General features: G+C 37.7%; 1 protein-coding gene across 4 annotated transcripts in view; it reads left to right on the top strand.

The window, feature by feature from the left end:
* rhea (Talin_middle and talin-RS domain-containing protein rhea) overlaps positions 1 to 26,741 on the top strand; it is a 771,509-nt gene that overhangs the window by 690,216 nt on the left and 54,552 nt on the right. For all 4 annotated transcript variants that reach the window (XM_090388755.1, XM_090388752.1, XM_090388753.1 and 1 more), the window contains exons 53-56: positions 4,530 to 4,715; positions 8,382 to 8,486; positions 11,231 to 11,342; positions 23,667 to 23,791. In XM_090388755.1, the coding sequence (XP_090244881.1) occupies positions 4,530 to 4,715; positions 8,382 to 8,486; positions 11,231 to 11,342; positions 23,667 to 23,791 (528 nt within the window). The remainder of the gene's footprint in view (positions 1 to 4,529; positions 4,716 to 8,381; positions 8,487 to 11,230; positions 11,343 to 23,666; positions 23,792 to 26,741) is intronic.

The following is a 26,741-nucleotide window of genomic DNA, read 5'->3' as shown; positions in this document are numbered from 1 at the left end:
CAGTGTAATGTTGAGTCAGTTTGGTGTGGCATAAGCACTGGGAAAGCAGAAATGAGGTTAGGAGTATGTTATAGGCCTAATGACTCTGATGAGTACAACAAACAAGTATACAGAGAGAGTGGCCCAGTAAATCAGAATGTCTTATAATGGGGAATTTTAACTTCCCACATATCGACTGGAACTTGTGGGTTGGTCACTCCCACACTAGCAAGACTTTTGTGGATTAATTGGATGATTGTTTTCTACAGTAGCATGTTATCAGCAGTGATTATTCATGCATTACAAATTTATGCATAAAGGAACCACTAAGTAGCAGTGATCACATTGCTGATGTGGAATTTACTTAAAGATGTAACCAGCATGGGGGAGAAAGGGAAGGATTTTTGCTTTCGCAAAACAAACTAGAGTGGTCTCAAACAGTTTTTAAATTCTATACAGTGGGGCCAACTGATGATATTACCAACAGCAAATTCTAAATTGGAAGCATTCATTGAATTAATCTTGGAAGCTACTAGGCTTTCCATACCAAGAAATACTGTTCAATGTTTAGGCCTAAATGGATTCAGATGAATTAATGAGAATTGTGGAAAAGAAGAAAAGTGCATGGGATGCATATAAATTATCAGGTGACACAGAAGCCTATGGTAGACATAAATTAGTCTGTAATTAAATCACAAAGGAGTTTAGGCAAATGAATGCATATTACAAGAAATCTGTGGCAGAGAATGCAAAGGAAAACAGCAAAGACTCCTTTACTTATATTAACTCTAGAAGGAAGGGGATGAATCAGATTGGTCCACTTGATAAAAATGGTTTGACTCTTGATGATACTGCTCAGATAGCTGACAAACTGAATGAGTATTTTGCCTATACATTCACACATGAGGAATTCCGTAGGGAAGTGGAGGACAGAAGCTTATTAAACTCTACCAGAAAGCTAAATGATTTTGTAATAACTGAGAGCAAAGTGGAGGAGAAATTGTTGAAGTTAATCATAAGAAAGGCAATTGGGGTGGATGGGATGTATCCAGTTATATTAAAGGAGGCAACAAAGGAAGTATTTATAAACCCTTGGCCACAATTATGAGAGCATCGTTGGACTCAGCGGAGATCACCACAGACTGGAGATGTAAAAATGTATCACTAATTCACAAAGGGTGTTCAAAAGGTGACAGTAACTATAAACCTGTTAGTTTAACTTGTGTTCCGAGTAAATAATGAAATCGCTGGTTAAAGAAGCATTGCAGGATCATCTAGACAAGACTGCAGTGATAGTTAAGACACAGCATGGGTTTGTTAAAGGGAGGTCTTGTCTGACCAATTTGATTGGATACTATGATGTGGTCACAAAGGAACTGAATGCCAAAAATAATTTTGATATCATATACTTGGATTTCAGGAAAGCTTTTGATACTGTTGGACATGGAAGACTGCTGTACAAATTGGAGAGGTATGACATTAAGGGTAAGTTAGTAGAATGGATAAAGGGATGGTTGAGTGGGAGATGACAGAGAGTGGTAATCAGTGGACACTGCTCTTCGTGGACAAATGTTATTAGTGGAGTTCCCCAGGATTCGGCCCATTCTTGTTTTGTATATATCAGGTTTAGTGTCCACGTGGCGCCTTCATAGCCAGGTGGGCAGGAGCAGCAGTGCGTAGCACACGCTTCTTGATTAGACCGAGGTTCGAGCCCGTGACCACCAAAATCGGAGGATGTGGAAAGGTCAGGGAATGACCACCGCATATCCACGGAGCAATATGCCGTTAGTTGTTAATGCTCCTAAAAACCAAATAACTAACTAGTGTCCAAGTTTTCAGATGATACAAAGGTTGGCAGGGTTGTTAACGACAGTAAAGACAATGTGCCACTCCAACTGGATCTAGATATCCCAGAGTAATGTAACAAATGTGTTGTACTACACTCAACAAGATTGTTAGGTGAACAAAAGGGGTTCTCTTACCAAGGAAGGCTTAAGTTCTTCAAATTGCAGCAAATAGACTAGGCACCTGTGAGGTGATCTGATTGAGGTGTATAAGGCCTTGAATGGTTTGAGCAGGCTCAATGATGATAGGATTCTTCCTCTTGTGCCAATTATGAACCTGAGGAGGCCTAAACTCAAATTGAGGGAGGATAGTTGTAGAACTGATGTGCGAAAATTTGCCTTTAGCCAGTGGGTAGATGATTGTTGGAACAAACTTCCATCTGCCATTGTAGAAGTCGATAGGTTAAATGGATTGAAGGAAGAACTGGACAAACCTTTGGAGCGAATGGATGTGTGAAATAGGATTTTTTTTTTTTTTTTTTTGCTGATGCTCCATAAGCTTTCTTTCTTGCATCATATGCCTCTACTATTGGTATTGCTAATTTTTGTAACACTCTTACAAAAACTGCTACTAACACTCTTTCTGTTACAGCAATTGCTGGGCACCCTGCAATATCTTCATCATGCACTGAAGTTCTTCTGCATCTGAATTGTTTATACCGATGTGCAACAACACTGTGATCTGGGCAGTTTTCCATAAGCAGTGACCATTTCTTTGTGGATTGTTTTGGGTGTTTTCACTTGTAGAAAGAAGAACCGAATCACTGATCTGATTCCACTTTATCCATTGTGACACTTCACTTCATTCAGCATTGCAAAGGAATAAAAATGAATCGTCTGATCCAAACCAAAATTTGTGTGATTGCTATAGATATTACAAGGTATCAAACAAAAAATTTCATCTTTTTAATGCAACTACTTCTGGGTAAATAGAAAAACTATAATAGCATTTAAATTCTCTCTCTTTTAATGAAATTTTATCACTTCATGGATGACTAGGCACCTGCGCGGTGATCTGATTGAGGTGTAAAGGCCTTGAATGGGTTGAGCATGCTGAATTCTGATGGGATTCTTCCACTTGTTCAGATTACTAACCTAAGGGGGCATAAATTCAAATTAAGAAAGGACAGATGTAGAATAGATGTGCAGAAATTTGCCTTTAGCCAGCGGGTGGTTAATTTCTGGAACAAATTTCCATCTGTCATTGTGGAAGTTGATAGGTTGAATAAATTTAAGAAGGAATTAGACAGGCATTTGGAGGGAATGGTGTGATTTTTTTTTTTTTTTTGGTTGATGCTGCATAATCTCATACACTTGCTTTCTTGCATCACATGCCACTACTACTACAATGCCTGTAGTCCAAATATTATTACCAAACTATTCAAATCAAAAATATTACCAAACTATTCAAATCAAAGCTAGTTTTAGACGCTAGAATAGTGAAAATCTATGCACTACAATCTGCATAAAGTAAAATCCATCTCTAATTTTTAAAATGAATACCGATAATTCTTAATTTTTGTGGTACTTCTGTATCATTTCTTCAGTAATTGAGTAATTGAGTTGCTGTCCATATTGCACCTCGTTGATGGTTAAATTCAGGTACTGAAGAAGTGATACAGAAGTACAACAAAATGTGTATTCCTTTGATTCATCTATGCTACTAAATTAACAACTCAGTTTTGAACCGTATGAGAGAGAGGCTTATACTCCCCATCATGAAGTTTTCATAGATGAATCATTGCACCTCTGAAAAGGCTGTCTCTCAACTAAATATATACACCACCAAAACAAATACATTTTGGATTAAAATCATTTTGCTTATGCAAAAGTGTGAGTGGATGTGTATGTGTTCATTTCCATGTTAGTACCATTTTTGTGAAACTGATACTAACATGGATTTCTATTCTAATTCTGAGCTTTTTAATTATTAGGTTACCCAGAAAAATAATTTTTTGATGTTTTATTATTATATCAAGCAAATGTTTGAAGATACAGTGATAATAGTAAGTTTTGCAGAAAACAGTCCATAATGAGTAGGGTGTATACTTTTATTTTTTTTGTTATTTAATACATCTTTTTGACAATTCATATCACCGTTGTCAACAGATAATTTGATATTGGTAAAATAATTTTTTAATAGATCAAATGAACATCCATGAAAGTTTCTGCAGTAGTATCTTTTTCAAAAGATGATTAATTAGTTGTTATATTAATTAATAACATTGAGCTACTGAACATTGCACAGGATCTGATCAACTTTGCTGCATGATCTATAACAGGTTAAAAGCATGCAATCAGATAGAAAGAATAACATATTGCATTGCTCTCATAATTAGTTATTTAATATAAGATGTAATTAAAATAGGCCTAGAGAGAATTCTGTTTAATTTTTAATTGATCATTCAATTTGAGTATGCTACTAACAATCAGCTAAAATTGTTAGTGCATCTCCTTGTCGGTTTTTTACCAAGATACAAGTTCTGAAATATGTCAGATGAATGGGAGAGCCCAGATAAGGAAGAAGCTTCCCTTTTGGAGTGCGAGTAATTTAATCGTTTGTTTTTAGAAACTTTAAATGAGAAAATGAGATTAGTAGTTTAGTGTTTTAAATATATCCCACCTTTTGATTTTAGGTAAGATTGCCCTAAAGGTCCTTTTGTTTCTTCCAGTTAATATTCTTATCCTAGATGTTTAATTTTATAGGCATTTGAATCATCTGAGCCACCAAATAGGCGAGCCACGGCAGAAGAACTGGTACGAACTACAAAACCTGTTACTTTGGCAACTGCCAAAGCTGTTGCAGCTGGTAATAGCTGTAAGCAGGATGATGTTATAGTCGCTGCAAATATGGGAAGAAAAGCTACTTTTGATTTACTTATGACATGTAAAGTAAGTTTCAAAATTATATTTTAACAATTTTTTAAATTGTTTTTGTTATTAATTTTTATATGGACTTATTCAACCAAAATGGAACTTCTAGTCATCTATTTTCCAATATAACAAAAGATGCTAGAGTGGTGACATCATGCATTACAAAACATTTATTAGTTATCGGCATTGCTTTATGGTATCACATGCTATCGTTTACATTATTGCTGTGATGCCAGTCAGTTTTTTTTTTTTTTTTGTTAGTTGTTGGCGCATCAGCTTCTGTGGCCATAATGCACCTCCCAAGGTTTTTGCATTTACTCTGAACCAAGCCCAAGGCGGGATTCAAACCCCCGACCTTTGGGTTGCCAGGCAGTCTGGTCGGCTGCCAGTCAGTTGCGAATCCAGAAAAAAAATGACAGGAGGGGCACCATTTTGTGCACTAGAATGGCGATCACATTAGCATCAGTGTTGCCAGCTCTAGTCAGTTGAAAATAGCTGAACCACAATGCAAAAATAGATAAAATCCTATGTTAACAATGGAGGGGGGAAAAAAAAAAAAAACTTTTCTGTAGCTAAAGAGAATTTAAACGATTGATGGATATTTTCTGAAAAACGACATGGGGGCATGTGCCCCTACCCTAAATCCACCACTGATGCCAGTAGTGATTTAATTTATAGAAAAGCATTTTTTAATTTATAGAAAAGAATGCAAGTAGCACACTTAGCTTAAAAATAAAAGAACAATAACTGTTTTCAGGATCATTTCCAAAAAAAAAAGCTACTGTGCAGCAAGAGATTAGTTTCAAATATGGCATCAGAATATCATGAGAAGTAGCTATAGCAACATGCCATTGTAGAAGGTTTTGCATATTTACATTGATTTATATGTTTAAATTATCTAATTCTTACATTGTCTTGCATTGATTATCTCAGTGTAAATACTTGTTTATAACATAGCTGAAGGTATGCTAATCATCTTTGAAAAATAATCCTTTTTTTTTTTTATGTAGCATATGTCATGCCAGAGTTGTTTGAATGTGCATAATATGTAGTCTTTGTTAAAGACTGTCCCACTTCATTTGCCTGTTTTTTCCAATATGTTCACCTCTTCTTTTAATTTATTCCTACAAGCAGTTACTCTGGCTGAATACAAATTTCCACCTATTTACTCTGCGACTATCCTTATTGATGTGTGTGTGTGTGTGTGTGTGTGTGTGTGTGTGTGCCACCAGCTTTTAATTTACTCAACTCATTTAAAGAGTTATATTTCTGTATTCTTTCCAGATGCTGCAATTTGCAGAACTCACAGACGTACCGGTTAGACTTGGTCTGTAAAATGCACCTCTTGTTGCCCTAGCCAGTCTTGTTACTCTTCTTTGCACCTTTTCCAACAGATCTATGTCTTTTCTAAAATGAGGTTTCCAAGCTTGTTTACAGTATTCCAGATGTGACTAACCAATGCTTTATACAGTGGTAGCAAAATTCCTGTATATTATTATTATTATAATTAGCCATATGGTGCAAGGAAGCCTGAGGCTTTTGCTGCACCAGCCAAAAAAAATATTTATGAGTTAGTTAGAAATAGAAGGGAATCACCAAGAAAGAGAAGAATGATGATATCCAGCTCAGGACCCTAGGTGTGCCAAGCCCATACTCACCAGATATGAGCCTCTGGGAGTATATCGTTAATAGAACCCCATGAACTGTTCTAACACCCTCTCTGCACTCAGAAAACTTGATGAACGTCTGTACAGTTACCCCCCTATGTCTTTTTCCTTGTCACCTACCTTGATTTTGGTAGTAATATGGTTTGTAATTCTAGGAATACTGCTGCTGATATGCAATACTTTTCATTTATCATTGTTAAACCTCAGTTGTCATTTTTCGGCCCATCTGCCTAGTTTATATAGATCTTAATGAAATAGCAGATCCTAATTAATGCCAATTAATCACCCTGCCACCTTTGTATCATAAGCAGATTTAGATAATGAAATTACTACATCACTATCATAGGCACCTCCATAGCCAGGTGGGAAGGAGCAGCAGTGCTAGCACACACTTCTTGATTAGACCGGGGTTCGAGCCCGTCACCACCAAATACGGAGGATGCAGAAAGGTCAGGGAATGACCACCGCATATCCCAGTGAAATATGGCCTTGTTGCTAATGCTCCTAAAAACCAAACAACAAACATCACTATCATAATAAATATTAAAAATAGTAAGGAGTCTAACATTGCACCCTGTGGTATCCCATCCATAACATTAGTCCATAGAGTGCAGTGGCTACATATAACTATCGTTTGTCTTCTACCACTTAGCCATCCTTTTATTCATAGTCGTAACTTGACCCCAATATCACGTTGCTTCAGTTTATACAAAAATCATACATGTGGAACTCTCAAAAGCTTTACTGAAATCTAGGTATATGATGTGAAAATTATTCTTTACATCCAATTCCTTCATGTTGACTCATAACAACTAATCACTGTTTGGGCATGGTCTTCCTTTAACAGACCCATGCTGGAATTGCCTTATAGCTCCAGTCCTATCAAGGATCTTACTTTATTTCTTTAACTATTGAATCCATTATTTTTCCAGGAACAGAAGTCAAACTTCAGGTCTGCAGTTACACACTACATCCCATTTCCCACTCTTGTGAGTAGAAGATAAATTTGTGCATTTAGGGTAGAGTCCCCAAAGACTGGAGATGAAAAAAAAGGGGTTGACAAAGACCAAACAACAGATGATACTGTATAATTTATGCAGGTGTTGCTTAATTTCCAGGACTACAATGGCCATTCATAATGGGTCCTGAATCCTCACTCCTCCCCAACCCATTTTCCAGCCTTGATTTCAAATTCAAAATCCTCGTTTTTTTATTAATTATGTACTCTATTATTTTTTTCTATTTATATCCTTTGATTTTGCATATCATGACCTAAGTTGCCCGTGTGTCATAAAAATTCAAATAAATTCTTTATAACCATATTTATATTCTTATTAACTGAAAGTGAATCTGGACATGAATATACACTTTGTAAAATTTATTTTAATAAAGAGTAAAAAATGAAAATGCAGGTGATTTTTGTATGTATGAACATAAACTACTTAATTTATACCTTCACTGGAGGCTGATTAATTCAGTTGTAGTGAGAAGAAAACCCAAAAATATCTCTGCCTTTTTTCAATTCAGATTGACTCACTCCCGTTGTTTTCATACTCAGATGAAAAAGGCAGCCAAGTGTTAAGTTACAATTTGTAGGAAACTTTTAATGTTGTTCTTTCAGTTTTGTACTAACAGTCCCACCATTGTGAAGGTGTAAGCAGAGGATTTGGCTGTCACAGACCAACTGGACTTCACTGAAGTTAGGTCCATTTGATTTGAGGGTCACCCAAATATCAGTCCCATCGGAATTTTAGACTTCCAGGTAGTAAGCCCAACTTGGTATACGTGAGAGAATGTCTGTGATGACCTCAAGGACCATTACAACAAACAAATATGAAATGGTGGATAGCTATATCATATGCCAACAAATGAATTAATTATATTGATGCACCAAGATTACTCAACCATATTTGTCTTTTCTCTTTGGAATATTTTTATATAAATTATATATTAAAATGAAATCATATATGTAAGTTCTTTAAACAATTCAGCTCTTATCAGTTATTTCTACTTTCAGGCTTCTGCATACACTGCAGAAACATATGAAGTCAAAGTTAAAGTCCTGGAATCTGGTCATGAATGTGCTACGAGCTTCAGAGAACTGCTGAAATCAGTTTTGCAGGTAATAGTCTAAATTGTAGTCTCTTAATCATTTATTCATTTTCAGTGTCTTAGTGTATTGTAGTTTAATTGGCTGTTTCCCAAAAATGGAAAGTGTTTATGAAATTCGGCTCTCCCTCTCATCATACCCACCAGTATAATAACTCTGTATTTAGTCTGACTCAAACCAAATTTATAGTTAATGTGAGAAAGTTGAGGGTATCCTGACTATGATCCATATACCCATAGCCCCATTGCATTTTATAGTTCATATTTCAGTACCCCATCTTGAAACAAAATGACAATACTTAAATTATAAGCACCATCCATTTAAAACTCTTGTGTGTACATAATGATGCAAATCACATTTAGAGTCCATGGATACCCTGTGTGTGTTTTTATTTCACTCTGCTAATATGCCTTTGATAGGCTATTGATTCCATCTGTTATTTCCATTTATTTTTCTACTTCACAAAAATTAGAAACTTTGGAAATCAGCTTCATAAAAGTTCATTTCTGAAGATTCTAATTTTTGATCAGTTCTATACAGTTTTACTTTTGTTAATTTGGAAGTGTTAGGTGGTTTTCCTTCCAAGTGGATTAAAAATCTTGTGACACACATGTTCGTCATGAGATGATGCACATGGGTGTCACAAGATTTTTAATGCACTTGTGGGAAGTCCACCACTTTAGAACAATTTTCTTCCAAATTAATGGAAGCAAAACTGTATATTTTTGTACAACAGCTGATTAATTCAGCCATAGTAAGAAGCAAGCAAAAAATGGCTCTTCCCTACCCAATCCAGATTGACTCAGCCCTGTAGTTTTCAAACCCAGTTCAAAAAGTTCATCGGAAAAGCATGCAGCTAAAATGTTAATGACTATTCCAAATATTACCAAATTTTTGGTTATTTAGTCTATACTCTAAATCGTCCTAATTTCTAACACTGATTTTTCCCACTTTTTATAACTTTTGCTTTTGTATAACTAATTTGTATGCCAGTTATATAATTAATTTATTTCAAGATCCTTGAAGGTCTTGCAAGTTACGGTATAACAGCACATTATCATTTGCCAATAATAGTGAACAAGTTTTTACAGCTTCTACGGTAGCTCTGTCGGTAGCTTACTTTCTCTTATTAAATGATCCATGAGAATTACATCACCTTGTGGTGTTTACATATTTCTAAGATGATGTAAAAGTGAGGATGTAGATTCTTGTTAAAGAAAGATAATTGTATAGTGGGTAAAAATTAAGGGAAGTTAATTGTAGAGTGGACAACAGAAATGTTTTTCTTTTAGTCAAAGGATTGCTAGTCATTGGAACATGGCATCATCTAGCTTTGTAGAGTGTCAGAAAGCTTACACAGACATAAAGTTCCTCCATGATAATATAGTGGCATTGCCATTTGTCAGTCATTTAGAGAGGCATGAGTTTGAAGCCCATCAGTTTAGAGAAATTCTTGAAGGCCTTGTCAATCAAGGCTGTTTTTAGGCAATTTCAGGCAGAAAGAGTAGGGGTTTCTGTCCTGTTTTTCAGTGCAACAACATAAAAATCAACTGTTAGTGCAAATGTACTGTATAAATAATAAAACAACAATCATAGTGATTTAAAGCAGTATTAAATAAATACTTGGAGAAAGTAGATAAAACCTGAAATTAGGGAGACAGTTGTTTATTATTTTTGTTTCATTTTTGTTTTTTTTTTATGAGGAATATCATATAAGCTTTCTTTAATACTAACATTTTAATTTTAATACTAACACTAACTTAATAACTGCCTCATGGAGGAAAGATGTTTTATAATTTGGAAATGATTGTGTGATGATTATTCAGGGATTAATTTTGAAATGAATCACTTTTTTATTACATGAATAATACAGAGTTTATTAATTTAGTGCTTTTGACCTAATTCCTAAACTTATTACAAAGGTGACAGAAAGAGTAGGGGTTTCTGTCCTGTTTTTCAGTGCAAATAAAAATAAAAATCAACTGTGTGATCCTTTTTAATTCTTTCCACTAGTAAAGTAAAAAAGTAAACTGCAGCCATTATCAACCCACTGCAGGATGGAAGCCTCCTCAACAATTCATGCTGAGGGGAAATGGACCATTAATCTGCCAACCAGCACTGGACCAGTGCTGGTTGGCAGATTAATGGTCCAATAATTCACAGTTATTTTGCATAAAACGTTAAGAATCAAACTCCATAAACAGGAAGCAGGGATTAGATTTTGATCAACAGTATTACAATATCATTTAAATACAAAATAGAATGGGAGCTTAAGAAGATCCATACCTGTACAACAATGTCCTCCTCACCACAGATTTCAGCATATTGCAGTAACAGATGTCAGTAGTCTAAGGATCACGAGAGCAAGGCTTCTTTAGCCATAATAGTAATATTTCTTCGGTCTCAAGCTTTTTTAGGCAGAATATAGTCTTTGGGTTTGAGGCTTACCTGGTCACCTCCCATTTGCAATCCGTTGAATGTTGCCATTCAGCCTCAGGACTTTACAAATGTATACAGCCTTAACAGCAACTCACATTTGAATAAAGCAGTCTGAGATAAGCCAGGATATGAGGAGCTGTTTGAAAGCCTTGTATAGTCTGATGATGGGATACAGCAAGGATCCTGAAACTTCTCCTTTTTAATAAGTTTAGGAATTAGGTAAGAAGCACTTAATTAATAAACTAACTTTATATTTTCAAACTATAAACGAGTATCTCCATGCAGTATACCAATCTCTAATTCTCTCTCCTTTTCAGGTTGTTAATAAAGGTAATCCTACCCATGAAGAGAAGCAACAGTTGATAATAAAGTCCCGCACCATGGCTACAGCCATCACTGAACTGGTTAGTGCTGCTGAGGTACTTAAAGGTGAGGCTGAAATTCAGAATGGTTTTCTGTTTGTTACTGTAGTACAGAAATTGGTAATTTTTTTTTTTTTTTCCAACTTACAATTTAAAATTTAAACAGGTAAAATTTCGATTATAACATATAATTGTGTTCAATAAATTACAAATATGCGAGATAAAAAATGCCAATAATGAAATTTTTATACTCTTTCACTCCTTGCGAATATATTTATATATATGCTTTATCTCAGATTTCTCTCTTTCTCTCGTACAGAGAAATAGAGTGGGCTAGTAAATCAGAATGTCTTATAATGGGGGATTTGAAACTTCCCAGATATTGACTGGGACTTGTGGATCGGTCACTCGCACACTAGCAAGACTTTTGTGGATTTATTGGATGATTCTTTTCTGCAGCAGCATGTTTGAGAGGCAACCAGAGAGGGTAATACTCTTGATCTGGTTATCAGCAGTGATCATTCGTGTATTAAGAATTTGCAGATAAAGGAACCACTAGGTGGCAGTGATCACAGTGTACTGATGTGGGATTTACTTAAAGATATAATTACCATCAGTGGTAAAGGAAAGGGATTTGCTTCCGTAAAGGTGACTAAAGTGGTCTCAGACAGTTTTTTAAATTCTGTACAGTGGGACCAACTGATGATGTTACCAACAGCAAATTCTAAGAGGGAAGCATTCAAGGAATTAATCATGGAAGCTACTAGACGTCTCATACCTATTAAGAAATATTGTTCAAGGTTTAGGCCTATATGGTTGTCAAATGAACTAATGAGACTCGTGGCAGAGAAGAAAAATGCATGGGATGCATATAAATTATCAAATGACACAGAAGTCTGTAATCAAGTCACAAAGGAAATTAGGCAAGCAAAGGCAGATTACAAGAAATCTTTGGCAAAGGATGCTAAGAAAAACAGCAAGGATTTCTTTACTTATATAAACTCTAAAAGGAAGGGGATGTAGATCACAGTGTGTTGAAGTGGGATTTACTCAAGGAGGTAACTACCATCAGAGGTAAAGGGAAGGGTTTTTGTTTTCGTAAAGGCGACTATGATGGTCTGAGACAGTATTTAAATTCTATACAGTGGGACCAACTGATGATGTTACCAACAGCAAACTCAAAATGGGAAGCATTCAAGAAACTAATCTTGGTGGCTACCAGGCTTTACATACCAACTAAGAAATATTGTTCAAGGTTTAGGCCTAAATGGTTGTCAGATGGACTAATGAGACATGTGGCAGAGAAGAAAAATGCATGGGATACATACAAATTAATGGGTGACATGGAAGCCTATGATAGATATAAGTTGGTCTGTAACCAAGTCACAAAGGAGATTAGGCAGGCAAAGGCAGACTACGAAAAATCCTTGGCAAAGGATGCAAAGAAAAACATAAAGGAGTTCTTTACATACTTGAACTCGAGAAGGAAAGGGATGAATCAGATTGGTCCACTGGATATTGATGGTTCAACAGTTGAGGATCCTGCTCAGGTGGCTAACAATCTAAACGAGTATTTTGCATCTACATTCACGCATGAGGAGTTATTCAGGAAGGAGAATGATGTAGGTAAAGTAAACATTGGCAGTGAGCTGGATGATTTTGTAATAACTGAGAGGAAAGTGGAGGAGAGATTGTTGAGGATAAACATAAAAAAGGCACCTGGGGTGGATGGGATCTATCCAGTTATATTAAAGTAGGCAGCAAAGGAAGTATGCAAACCCCTAGCCATAATTACGAGAGCTTCTTTGGACTCAGGGGAGGTACCCATAGACTGGAGATGTGCAAATGTAACCCCAATTCACAAAGGAGGATCAAAGGCTGACACAAGTAATTATAGACCTGTTAGTTTAACTTCTGTTCCAGGTAAATTAATGGAGGCACTGGTTAAAGAAGCACTGCAGGATCATCTAGACAAGAATTCAGTTATAGCTCAGACGCAGCATGGTTTTGTTAAGGGCAGGTCTTACCTGACCAATTTGATTGGATACTATGATGTAGTCACAAAAGAACTGGATGCAGGGAATAACTTTGATATTATATATTTGGATCTTAGAAAGGCTTTTGATACTGTTGCACATGGAAGACTGCTGCACAAATTGGAGCAGTGTGGCATTGGAGGCAAATTGCTGCTATGGATAAGGGGATGGTTGAGTGGCAGAAGACAGAGAGTGGTAATCAATGGACACTGCTCAACGTGGACTAATGTTATTAGTGGAGTTCCTCAAGGTTCAGTGTTGGGTCCATTGTTGTTTTCGGTGTTTATGAATGATATTGATGATGGGATATCAAGTTTAATGTCTAAGTTTGCAGATGATACAAAGGTTGGCAGGGTCGTTAAGGACACTACTGACACTATGCTGCTGCAACAGGATCTGGAAAGGTTGAACAGATGGGCTGAGAGGTGGCAAATGAAGTTTAACATTGACAAATGTAAAGTACTACACATGGGAAACAGCAACCCCAGAGCAATGTATCAACTCTGCGGTACTACACTGACAGTGGTGGAGAATGAAAAGGACCTGGGGGTAATTGTGCAAGCAGATATGAAGTTCTCTGAGCAGTGCAGACGAGCTGCAAGAGTAGCTCATGGTGTCTTGTCAATGATATACAGGAATTTTTCTAGCAGGGATAAGGAGGTGATTATTCCCTTGTATAAGGCAATGGTTAGGCCACATCTTGAGTACTGTATACAGGTCTGGAGGCCTCATTTCAAGAAGGATGTAGAGCTGCTGGAACGGGTACAGAGAAGGGCAACAAGATTAGTAAATGGAACAAAGTGTTGCTCTTACGAAGAAAGGCTTAAGTTTTGCAAATTACAGAGTCTGGAGACTAGGCACCGGCGAGGTGATCTGATAGAGGTGTATAAGGCTTTGAATGGTTTGAGCATGCTCAATGCCAATGGGATTCTTCATCTTTCTCAGAATATTCACCTCAGAGGGCATAAATTCAAATTGAGGAAGGACGGATGTCGGATAGATGTGCGGAAATTTGCCTTTGGCCAGCGGGTGGTTGGTTGGTGGAACCGACTTCCATCACTTGTTGTTGAAGTTGATAGCCTAAACAAATTTAAAGCTCAACTGGACAGGTATTTCGAACGAACGGAGGGGTGAAATGGGAGAGGGGTTTTTTTTTTTTTTTTTGGCTGATGCTGAATAAGCTTGCTTTCTTGCATCATATGCCTCTACTAATGCTAATGCTAATGTATCAGATTGGTCCACTTGATATCGATGGTTCGACAAAATACTAATTCAAACTGAATGAGTATTTTGCATCTACATTTGCACATGAGGAATTATTCAAGAAGAAGAAGGCCAGATGTTTATAAAACTCTTAACAGGGAGTTAAATGATTTTATAATAAGTGAAAGCAAAGTAGAAGAGAAAATGTTGAAGTTAAACATAGGAAAGGCACCTGGGGTGGATGGGATCTATCCAGTTATATTAAAATAGGTGGCAAAGGAACTAAGCTGGCCCTTTTCCATAATTATGAGAGCATCCTTGGACTCAGGGGAGGTCCTCACAGACTGGAGGTGTGCAAATGTATCCCGAATTCACAAAGAGGGATCAAAGGGTGACATGAATAATTACAGACCAGTTAGTTTAACTTCAGTTCAGGAGAAAATAATGGAGTCACTGGTTAAAGATGCATTGCAGGATCATCTAGACAAGACTGCAGCAATAATTCAGACACAGCATGGGTTTGTTAAGGGAAAGCCTTGTCTTGACAAATTTGATTGGATGCTATGATGTGGTTACAAGGGAACTGGATGCAAAAAATAATTTTGATATCATATACTTGGATTTCAGGAAAACTTTTCACACTGTTGTGCATGGAAGACTACTGTACAAATTGGGGGCAGAAGGGCAAGTTGCTACAATGGATAAAAGGGTAGTTGAGTGGGAGAAGACAGAGGGTGGTCAACAATGGGCTCTGCTCTTCGTGGACTAATGTTATTAGTGGAGTTCCATCCGGTTCGGCGTTGGGTCCACTGTTGTTTTGTATATTTATCAATGATATTGATGAATGTATATCAGGCTTAGTGTCAAAGTTTGCAGATGATACAAAGATTGGCAGGGTTGTTAATGACAGTAATGGCAGTGTGCTACTGCAATAGGATCTAGAAAATTTCGGCAGATGGGCTGAGAAGTGGCAACTGAAGTTTAACATTGACAAATGCAAAGTACTGCATATTGTTAGAAGTAATCCCAGAGAAATGTACCAACTGTGTTGTTTACTACTCCTAGAGTGGTAGAAAATGAAAAAGACCTGGGAGTAATTGTGCAGTCAGATATGAAGTTTTCTGAGCAATGCAGATAGCCTGCAAGACCAGGTCATGGGGTTTTGTCAATGATATGTAAAAATTTTACTAGCAGGGAAAAGGAGGTGATTATTCTGCAAAGTGAAGTGACTGGAGACTAGGCACCTGCGAGGTGATCTGAGGTGTATACAGCCTTGAATGGGTTGAGCACACTGAATTCTGATGGGATTCTTCCACTTGCTCAGATTATGAACCTAAGGGGCATAAATTCAAATTGAGGAAAGACGGTTGTAGAATAGATGTGGGGAAATTTGCATTTAGCCAGCGTGTGGTTAATTGCTGGAACAAACTTCCATCTGTGTGAAAGTTGATAGCTTAAATAAATTCACGGGGGAACTGGACTAACATTAAAAGGGAATGGTTGTGAGTTTTTTTTTGCTGATGCTACATAAGCTCATACACTTGCTTTCTTGCATCACATGCCCCTATTACTATTACCATCTCTACGAAGTTCCATTCCTAATAAATGAGGAAGTATATTCAAGTGTTTTCTCTTTGGATAAATAGTTTTCAAATTTTATTATTAGTTGAAAACACCCCTGCTATCACTACGTTTTATTGAAAAAAGAGATACTTTGAACATTTGTACATACCATGCGGATCAAGCAACACTGCACTTTCATCAAGTGTTAACTTTGGTCCACATGTTGAACAATTTTTTTTTTTTTTTTTTTTTTATATAATATGTGGCCAGGAATGATTATTTTCATGCTTAGAACACCTAAGTCCAGTTCAGCTGTGGTACCATACACTATAATGTACTCATTCCATTGTTTTTTTTTTTTGTTTTTTTTTTATGTGAACCCCAAACACGAGAGGTATTAGAACCTATAGTACTTAGTACCATGCTTGGGTTGGAGGTTGAGAAGACGAAAGAAGATATTTGTTGACATTGGACTTGAACTTCTATAGATTATAATTTTCAGGAAATACGTATGAAGGAAGGTTGTTCCAGAAAACGGCAGTTGAATGAATAAATGAGGAAGATGAAAAGTTGGTTCGGTGGGTTTGAAGTTGGACAGTAAATGGATGTTGGCTGGTGGCGACACGTGTTCGGACTGTTTTGAAAGAGAGAGCGGGAATTATACAAGCCAATTCAGAAGAACAGTGCCCATGTAAGTATCTGTAGAAGAGGCATGCAGCAGAAACAGTGCGTCTGTGAGAAAGTGAGTGGAGAGACTCTGTTAGAGATGAATCACTAATTAACCTAACCGCCCTCTTCTGAATGGAATCAAGAAGCCTGAGAGAGGTTTTAGGGGCACCACCCCAGATGTGGGAACAATATTCCATGGCAGGGCGGATTTGCGATTTACACAGAGTGAGCAGCTGTTTGGAAGAAAAGTAAAAAGGGGAAAACCAAGTTTTTTAGATGCAGAGGAAGCAATATTTGTAATGTGCTTGTGCCAAGAGAGATTAGAAGTCAGGGTAATCCTCAAAAGAGATATATCATTTTGCCTAGAAATCGGAGTGTCATTAAAGATAAGCCTAGGAGCAGAAGAATCCTGTTTGCGAGATATAAGACAAGACTGAGTTTTAGAAGGGTTGAAATCAACTAAGTTGTCTTTGCCCCACTGGAGAATTACCTGAAGATCAGCAGTTGGCAAACCATAAGATGAAAACTTGTTTAGAAGACCTTTATGCCAAACACGATCAAAAGCCGTTGAGATGTCAAGAGCAACTACTTGTGTTTCACCGAACCTTTCCATTGAATTAGTCCATAAATGGGTAACATAAGCCAGAATATCACCAGTGGATCGACCCTGACGGAATCCATACTGACGATCAGATGGAAGGTTTCTAGGTAGTTTAAGAGTTGGCAGTTAATTGATTTCTCCATTACTTTAGAAAGAGTAGAAGTAATTGCAATGGGACGATAATTGGATGGGAGAGATTTGTCACCCTTTTTAGGAACTGGCTGGATATGAGCAAGTTTCCAAGCAGAAGGAAAAACACCTTTGGAATAAGAAAGTGAAAAAAGGCAGCAAAGAATAGGAGTAAGTTCAGGAGCACAGGTTTTGAGAACAAGTGGAGAAATACCATCAGGACCTGGAGCTTTCTTAGCATCGAGATTCATCAAAATCCTTCTGATATCCTTTTGACGGAAGACCACAGGAGGCATTGAATGGAGCGTGTTGGGAATGGTGGGAGGTGTTTTACCAAGATCATTAATACATGAGCTGGAAGAAAAATGGGATGCTAGCAGGTCAGCTTTACCCTTGGCTGAAGTGACAACAGAACCATCTGGTTTGGACAGAGGTGGGAGCAGAGATGGGCAAAAGTTGCGGCCAAAAGCTTTGGCAAGAGACCAGAATGCTCGGCTACCATTAGGGCAAGAAGCAAGTTTTCTACTCTTAGCCTGTTCAAACTCTAGTTTGGACTGATTAATAACTGCTTTACAATTGTTGCGAGTTTTGGTGTAGGCAGAAAATGAAACTGAAGAATTAGAAACAAGCCAATTACGATATACAACATTCTTCTCTTGAACAGCCTTAGCACATTTATTGGAAAACCATTAGATAAAGGACGAGATTTTAAAGTGGAGTGTGGGATAAAGGATTCCATTCCTGCAAGAATAATTTCACTGACACGATCTGAGCAAACGTTGACATCAGAAGTTTTGAAACAGTAATCCGACCAAAGAAAAGAAGTCTCGCAGGTCATCCCATTTTGCATTCTTGTAATGCCAAACAACGCGAGGTTGCGAATAGCCATGAGATAAAAGTTCCATTGGAGAAGAAACAATCACCAAGTTGTGATCTGAAGTGCCTAGAGGACCTCTCACTTCAACCATGTACTTAGAAGGGTTGTTTGTGAGAAAAAGATCAAGCGTATTGGCTGTATGATTAGGATTGTCCGGTATTCTTGTAGGTAAATGAACAATCTGTGCAAGGTCATTAGTAATTGCAAAAGCCTCAGCATCTCAACCTGCTGTGTCAGTGTGACTAGAAAACGGAAGCCAGCTGAAGTTGTGAACATTAAAATCACCAAAGAAAATTACCTCGCTGTTAGGAAAGTTGCACTGGAGAAAGTCAAGTTGCAAAGAGAGGAAGTCAAAGAGCTCCAAGTGATTAGTGGAGTTGGGAGAACGGTAGAGACAACAGATGAATTTGACACAATGAGGTAGAGAGATTTTAAGCCAGAGAAGATCAAAGAGAGGAGATTCCAAATTGCCAAGTCTCTGACAGGGAATATCAGAACGGACGTATGCACAAGTACCACCTTTGAGGCGAAAGGAATCATACAGCGAATAATTTGGGCATCTGAGATGAGCAGTAGTTGAATCAACCGATAACTGTGATTCTGTCAAAAAAAGTACATGGGGTTTGGCAGACTGCAAGTGGAAATTGACATTGTTGAGATTAGAATTGAAACCACGTATATTTGTGAAATGAATTAGGAAGTCCTTGGGAGGTTTAGATCTTTTCGCAGATAAGCTTGCTCTATTAGTTTGACAATTCATGGTGTATTCAATAGTAAGAAAAAGTGGGTGGGACATGCTGTATGAGGTAATGAAATTTTTGGATATGGCGTACATGTGGTAAGAATATACCCAGATCCTTGACATAACGTGGCCTCGACAATGCTCCCCACATACACACTACTCGGACTCCCTCCAGTCACTATCTGGCAGAGTAGAGGTAGCAAGATTATACACTAGCTTATCCGGAAGCCTCCTAGAGAGTTACCAATAGGTTCGGTCCGGTGTACTAACTAGCAGCCGGCCTGCGAACACCGTTTTAGAGCTGTACCCTCGATATGTAAGGAATATTGGATCTCGCCACGACGTTCATCATAACCTCAAAAGTCATCAATCGTACTGCATGATGGAAGAGTTGACCGGAACTTAGCTCTAGAGACTAAGGGTTTCACAACTTCAAGCCTCCAATAAGCAAAGTGGTGGTATTTCACCGGTTGATGAGATTCATCTACCACCTAGTACTGCCTGGTAACATAGAGGGGCGGCATTCCTCCATGTGGTGTGGGCGCCACACCTCGACCCCTGCTTACGTTGGTTCACACCTGAGTGGTCACCCACCATGTACTTGTGCATGGAGGTGGGACTGTTAGTAATTCCCAGGATTACTAACAGTCCCACCATCGTGAAGGTGCAAGCAGAGGATTTGGCTGTCACAGACCGTCCGGACTTCGCCGAAATTGGGTCCACTTGACTTGAGTGTCACCCGAATATCAGTTCCATCAGCGTTTTAGACTCCCAGGTAGCAAGCACAACTTGTCTGGTATGTCTGTGACAACCTCAAGGACCACATTGTTATCCTAAATATGATAAATCTTCACCTGGTGATTGCGTTGGCTTTCCAAAAACTTGTCACAATTGTGTCAAAATTGCCACATGTTCCTATATGAAAGGGTCTCTTCACCACACAAAATTTTAATGGTTTTTGTTCTCTTTCACCAGAAATTTGACAATATTCTGCTATTCCATACTCTGAGTGGAGGGGTCTAACATGTTGTATCATTTCTGCTACGTTTACTCTGTTAATAATATTCAATATAATCTCTTCTGAGACTACACACCTGTTCCATTGTGTTTGCGTTGATTTCTTGAATCAACTCAAGTTTTCCTTTCACCTCCTCTTTGTAATTTTGGGTACAACCAGAAAAGTTACACATTGTTCAGATTTTGTTATTTTCAATACATGCAACAAATGAGAAAAACAAGCAGAATTCTGCTATATTTGCACATTTCTCACAAACAACCCTTTTAAGTACGTGGTCGAAGTGAGGGGGTTCTTTAGGCACCTCAGATCACAACTTGGTGATTCTCTTCTCCAATGGAGCCTTTATCTCATGGCTATTCCCAGCCTCGTATTGTTTGACATTACAGGAATGCAAAATGGGATGACCTGCGAGACTTCTTTTCTTTGTTTCCTTGGTTGGATTACTGCTTCAAAACTTCTGATGTCAATTTTTGCTCAGATCGTGTCAGTGAAATTATTCTTGCAGGAATGGAATCCTTTATCCCACACTCCACTTTAAAATGTCGTCCTTTATCTATACCTTGGTTTTCCAATAAATGTGCTAAGGCTGTTCAAGAGAAGAACGTTGCATATCGTAATTGGCTTGTTTCTCATTCTTCAGTTTCATTTTCTGCCTACACCAAAGCTCGCAACAATTGTAAAGCGGTCATTAATCGGTCAAAACTAGGTTTTGAACAGGCTAAGAGTAGAAAACTTGCTTCTTGCACTAATGATAGCCGAACATTCTGGTCCCTTGCCAAAGCTATTGGCCGCAACTTTTTGCCCATCGCTGCTCCCACCTTTGTCCAAATCAGATGGTTCTGCTGTCACTTCAGCCAAGGATAAAGCTGACCTGCTAGCATCCCATTTAACCTCCAACTCATGTATTACTGATCTTGGTAAAATACCTCCCACCATTCCCAACATGATCCATTCAATGCTTCTTGTGGTCTTTCATCAAAAGGATGTCAGAAGGATATTTACGAACCTTGATGCTAAGAAAGCTCCAGGTCCCGATGATATTTCTCCACTTGTTCTCAAAACCTGTGCTCCCGAACTTACTCCTGTTCTTTGCTGCCTTTTTTCACTTTCTTATTCCAAAGGTGTTTTTCCTTCTGCTTGGAAATTTTCTCATATCCAGCCAGTTCCTAAAAAGAGCGACAAATCCCTCCCATCCAATTATCATGCCATTGCAATTACTTCTACTCTTTCTAAAGTAATGGAGCAATCAATTAACTGCAAACTCTTAAACTACTAGAAACCTTGCGTCTGATCAACAATCACCAGTATGGATTCTGTCAGTGTCGATCCACTGGTGATATTCTGGGTTATGTTACCCAATTGTGGACTAATTCAATGGAAAAGTTCGGTGAAACACAAGCAGTTGCTCTTGACATCTCAAAGGCTTTCAATCATGTTTGGCCTAAAGGTCTTCTAAACAAGCTTCCATCCTATGGTTTTCCAACTGTTTTTTGTAATTGGTTATTCAGTTTTCTCTCTGATCGCTCACTGAGGGTGATGGTAGATGGCTCTCTGTCTTCTAACTTTTCCACTAATGCCGGTGTCCCCCAAGGCTCAGTTCTTTCCCCCACTCTTTTCCTCTTGTATATTAATGACCATCTTCCATTGACTGGAAATCCTATCCATAGTTTTGCTGATAATAGCACATTACATTCCACTTTCCATTTTGAGAAATCTTGCCCTGCTCAATCAGCTTCAACTTCTCAAAAATCTGCCACCAATTCCTTAAATGCCGATCTCCAGGTAATTTTCCAGTGGAGCAAAGACAACTTAGTTGATTTCAGTCCTTGTAAAACTCAGTCTTGTCTTATATCTCGCAAAAAGGATTCTTCTGCTCCTATGCTTATCTTTGGTGACACTCCTATTTCTAGGCAAGTTGTGATGTCTGTTTTGGAGATTACCCTGACTTCTAATCTCTCTTAGCACAAGCACATTACAAATATTGCTTCCTCTGCATCTAAAAAACTTGGTTTTCTGTTTCGCTCTCAGCGTTTTCTTCCAAACAGCTGTTCACTCTGTACAAATCACAAATCTGCCATACCATGGAATATTGTTTCCACATTTGGGGTGGTGCCCCCAAAACCTCTCTCAGGCTTCTTGATTCCATTCAGAAGAGGGCAGTTAGGTTAATTAATGATTCATCTCTAACAGAGTCTCTCCACTTGCTGTCTCATAGATGTACTGTTTCTGCTTCATGCCTCTTCTACTGATATTTCCATGGACTCTGTTCTTCTGAATTTGCTTCTATAATTCCGGCTCTCTCTTTCAAAATAGTCCGAACATGTGCTGCCACCAGCCAACATCCATTTACTGTCCCACTTCAAACTCACACAACCAACTTTTCATCTTCCTCATTTATTCGTTGTTTTCTGGAATAACCTTCCTTCATACATATTTCCTAAAAATTACAATCTACATAAGTTCAAGTCCAATGTCAACAAATATCTTCTTTCGTCTTCTCAACCTCCAACCCAAGCACGGTACTAAGTACCATAGGTTCTAATACCTCTCGTGTTTGTGGTTTACATAAAAAAAAAAAAAAAAACCATACTTGGTGTGCTTGATCAAAAGATGTTGTTGTAAGCCCCACTGCCAATATTTTAGTTACAACCAAACTTTTTTGATTAAACCTGTGTGTGTGTGTGTGTGTGTGTGTGTGTGTGTGTGTGTGTGTGTGTGTGTGTGTGTGTGTGTGTGTGTGTGTGTGTGTGTGTGTGTGTGTGTGTGTCAACTTTTTTGACAGTATTCCACTGACTTTCCTATCTGTTTGGTGCATCCAGCTCTCATCTCCACACTTGTATCACAACACCAAAACATTCACCTGCTTCTCCCTGTTGCTCAAGGAGAAGTAGGTGAATTTGGGGAATGTAACATGAATATTCTCCTCTCAATTGAAGGATAGTTATTAAAACTAAAAAATATAGTCTATACTCACTCGTGAAATTCTAATCAGGGTTATGGGTGATACTGATAAAATGATTCATTTCTCTTGGGGCATTTTATCAGTGCATTGTTAGTGAACCTGGACAGTTGATGTAATTTGTCCACTGCCTTGAACAGTACCCATATCATCACAGTGATCAACATACATCTTTCATTTATTGGCTAATGCCAGAGGGTAAAATGTTTAATTCAGTAAGAAACTTGACAGTTGCATGTAGCCTCAGATGCACTGACAATGTATTGTTGCAATCCGTGTTGTGTAAAGTAGCACAGATGTTTAATGGCAGAATCATGAAACTTCACATCCAGTGGACAGTAGACCAGGTATACTAATTGGCTTTGTGTGACTATTTTGGGGAAAGAAAATAGGGTGGCATTGCTTTAGCATGCCCTCATAATAAATTAAGATTTATGATCAAATTTTTTACTATGATATTGAGTATTCGTTGTTATCTCTCTCTCTCTCTCTCTCTCTCTCTCTCTCTCTCTCTCTCTCTCTCTCTCTCTCTCTCTCTCTCTCTCTCTCTCTCTCTCTTCCATGTATAAGCATGTTTTCATATGTTTGTATTAGGTTCAGATTGGGTAGATCCAGATGATCCAACAGTAATTGCTGAAACAGAATTACTTGGGGCTGCAAATTCAATTGATGCTGCTGCAAAGAAACTTGCCAGTCTTAAACCTCGACAGAGTTTTAGGGTAATGTAAACAGTTTGTTACTAATTACTAAATATTATTTTAGGATGTTTACTGACATTTCTGGAAAAAAAAAATTCTAATTCTTTTAATTTTCAAATGTGCAATGGTAGTTTGCATACCATTGCAGGGTTTTGTTTCTGGACCCAAACTCTGCAAATTATCTCTAGTACTACATGCAGTATATCAGCTTAACTTACATTGCAAAATTCGTGCACTGAATTTTGCACAAGCAATATTTATTTATGTCAAAAGTAAAAAGTAATTAGCATTAACTTGACCTTAAAAATATCTTAACTTCTCTCACTTAATTTTCTTGTTACAAAATAGGAAATATTAAATGTGAATGAATGAAACAGTATTATACCCTGTGTGGTTATGCATGCAAAGTCAATGAAATATGAACATCATTGCCATTGGAAATAATGCACCATGATGTCTAGACTATGCATGCAAAGTCAATGAAATATGAACATCATTGCCACTGGAAATAATGCACCATGATGTCTAGAAAGACCTATGTGTCTTATGCAGGCAGCATCTATTATTATCCTGGCTACATTTATACAGTGACAAATATAGCAACCATGAATAAATGCAGTGATTTAACAAGCTCTCAATGCAACATGATTGCAGGAATCAGGAGAGCAAGAAACTGTATGGATGGTGGGATATTCCAACAGATGTGCACAAGAGTTGGAAAACTGATGGAAAAACAAATAGCACCCACAGTCAGTATGGTAAAATGCAAGTCCTTGTATAAGATGAGAGGAGGATGGGGTTTGTTTTGGCTAACAGGAGTGTCTCTATTGGGACTCTCTGTACACCCAGTTAACAAATACTCTCTGTACACCCAGTTAACATTTATTAGCCTAGAAAATCACACTGATGAGAACTGGATCTTTATATGCAGCAGAAACAATGCACACCAGTGGTGTCAAAGTCTGGGAGATGTTTTGTAAGGAATCCACAGAACCTCCTGATTGCACAACAGTAACTGAACGTGTTGCAGATCAGAACAATGTGTAATGTGCTCTGTAGTTCCCCAATGGTGATTGCATTTTCCGGCAGACCAGCCTTGCCCCCTGAGCTCCTAGAATGTGAACTATATACACTCCCCCCTAAACGTTTGGAATCGCACATATGACAATGTAAGGTTTAATATAAATGGACCCTGCTCTACGTGGACTAAATAGTGGAGTCCCCCAGGGTTTGGCGCTGGGCCCATTGTCGTTTTGTGTATTTATTAATGATACTGATGAAGGTATATCAGGCTTAATGTCCAAGTTTGCAGATGTTACAAAGGTTGGCAGGGTTGTTAATGATAGTAAAGATAGTATGCTACTGCAACAGTATCTAGAAAAATTAGGTAGATGGGCTGAAAAGTAGCAACTGAAGTTTAATGTTGACAACTGCAAAGTACTGCATATGGGTAGCAGTAACCCAAGAGAAACATACCAACTGTGTGGTACTACACTCAGGGAGGTGGAGAATGAAAAAGACCTGGGGTAATTGTGCAGTCGGATATGAAGTTCTCTGAAAAGTGCAGACTGGCTGCCAGAGCAGTTCATGGAGTTTTGTCAATGAAATATAGAAATTTTGCTAGCAGAGACAAGGGGATGATTATACCTTTGTATAAGGCAGTGGTCAGGCCACACCTTGAGTACTGCATACAGGTCTGGAGGCCTCATTTTAGGAAGGATGTAGACTTGCTAGCACGAGTACAGAGAACGGCAACAAGATTGGTGAGAGTAACAAGGGGGTTTTCTTATCCGGAGTGGCTTAAATTCTGCAAGTTGCAGAGTCTGGAGAGTAGGCACCTGTAAGGTGATCTGATTGAGGTGTACAAGGCCTTGAATGGTTTGAGCTGGCCCAATGCTGGTGGTATACTTCCCCTTGCTCAGATTAAGAATTTTTTTTTTTTCTGATAAGCTCATACGCTTGCTTTCTTGCATCACATGCCTCCATTCCTACTACAACTTCAGTTGCTTCAACTGCATATAGACATAATGCAAATGTGCTAGCTTATATGCCACTTGAATTTTTCTGCATCCTGAAGCCTTTTTGTCATAAATTTCTTGTCTAACATACACACTATTTGACATCTCTCATATTGTGAAATAAATTTACAGCTGTGCTGTCAGCTGTTTTTTTCTGATGTTACACTTCAGACCATAATATTTTTCAGTGCAGTTTAAACAGCATGCCAGAAAAAGCACAAAAGGATGAGGTAATTATGTTTTTTTATAACTATCAGAGGCCAAATTGACTTAGATATTTCACTGTTTTTAAGGTAACATGAAAATAAAATAAATATCATGTGGCTAAAACTCCATACAGAATGGTAAATCAGCATGCATTATTTTGCATTTATATTGTAATATATGCTGTATATTAAAATATGACATAGTATTGTGCTGTACTAATGTAATTGCTGTACTAATTGCTGTGCTGTACTAATGTAATATGACAAAGTAGCAGCAATACACACTACCTTTGAAATGTAGTTTGTATTGTCTCAAGCATGTGTTTAGTACAGTATTTTTTTCTGAATTATAAATTATAGCAATCTACAGTCAGCCTCTTTTTTGTTTCCTACAGTTATTCTGCACTGAAAATTTTAACCCATCCAGTATTTCCGGATATGCACTATATTTAAACCATACCACATTCATTTATACATTTAAGAAATTTTTGCAGTGTTATAGGTTATTATATATATAGTGCTATAGGTTATATATACAGTGTTATAGGTTATTATATATATAGTATATATATATATACAAATATAGTATATTATATATATATATATATATATATATATATATATATATAGGTTATTATATAGTGCTAGGTGCGGGCACTGACAGTATTAAATTTGACATTTGCATTTTATTTGAAATATTTTCTGAAAAATTATACTTCTGTTTCAAAGTGTTTTTATTTTATTTAT

Source organism: Mastigoproctus giganteus, chromosome 14, assembly GCF_048544385.1.
Source record: "Mastigoproctus giganteus isolate SK-2022 chromosome 14, ASM4854438v1, whole genome shotgun sequence".
NCBI classification, from domain to species: Eukaryota; Metazoa; Arthropoda; class Arachnida; order Uropygi; family Thelyphonidae; genus Mastigoproctus; species Mastigoproctus giganteus.
Note: the sequence above shows the minus strand (reverse complement) of the source record. Positions and strands in the feature narration are given on the sequence as shown.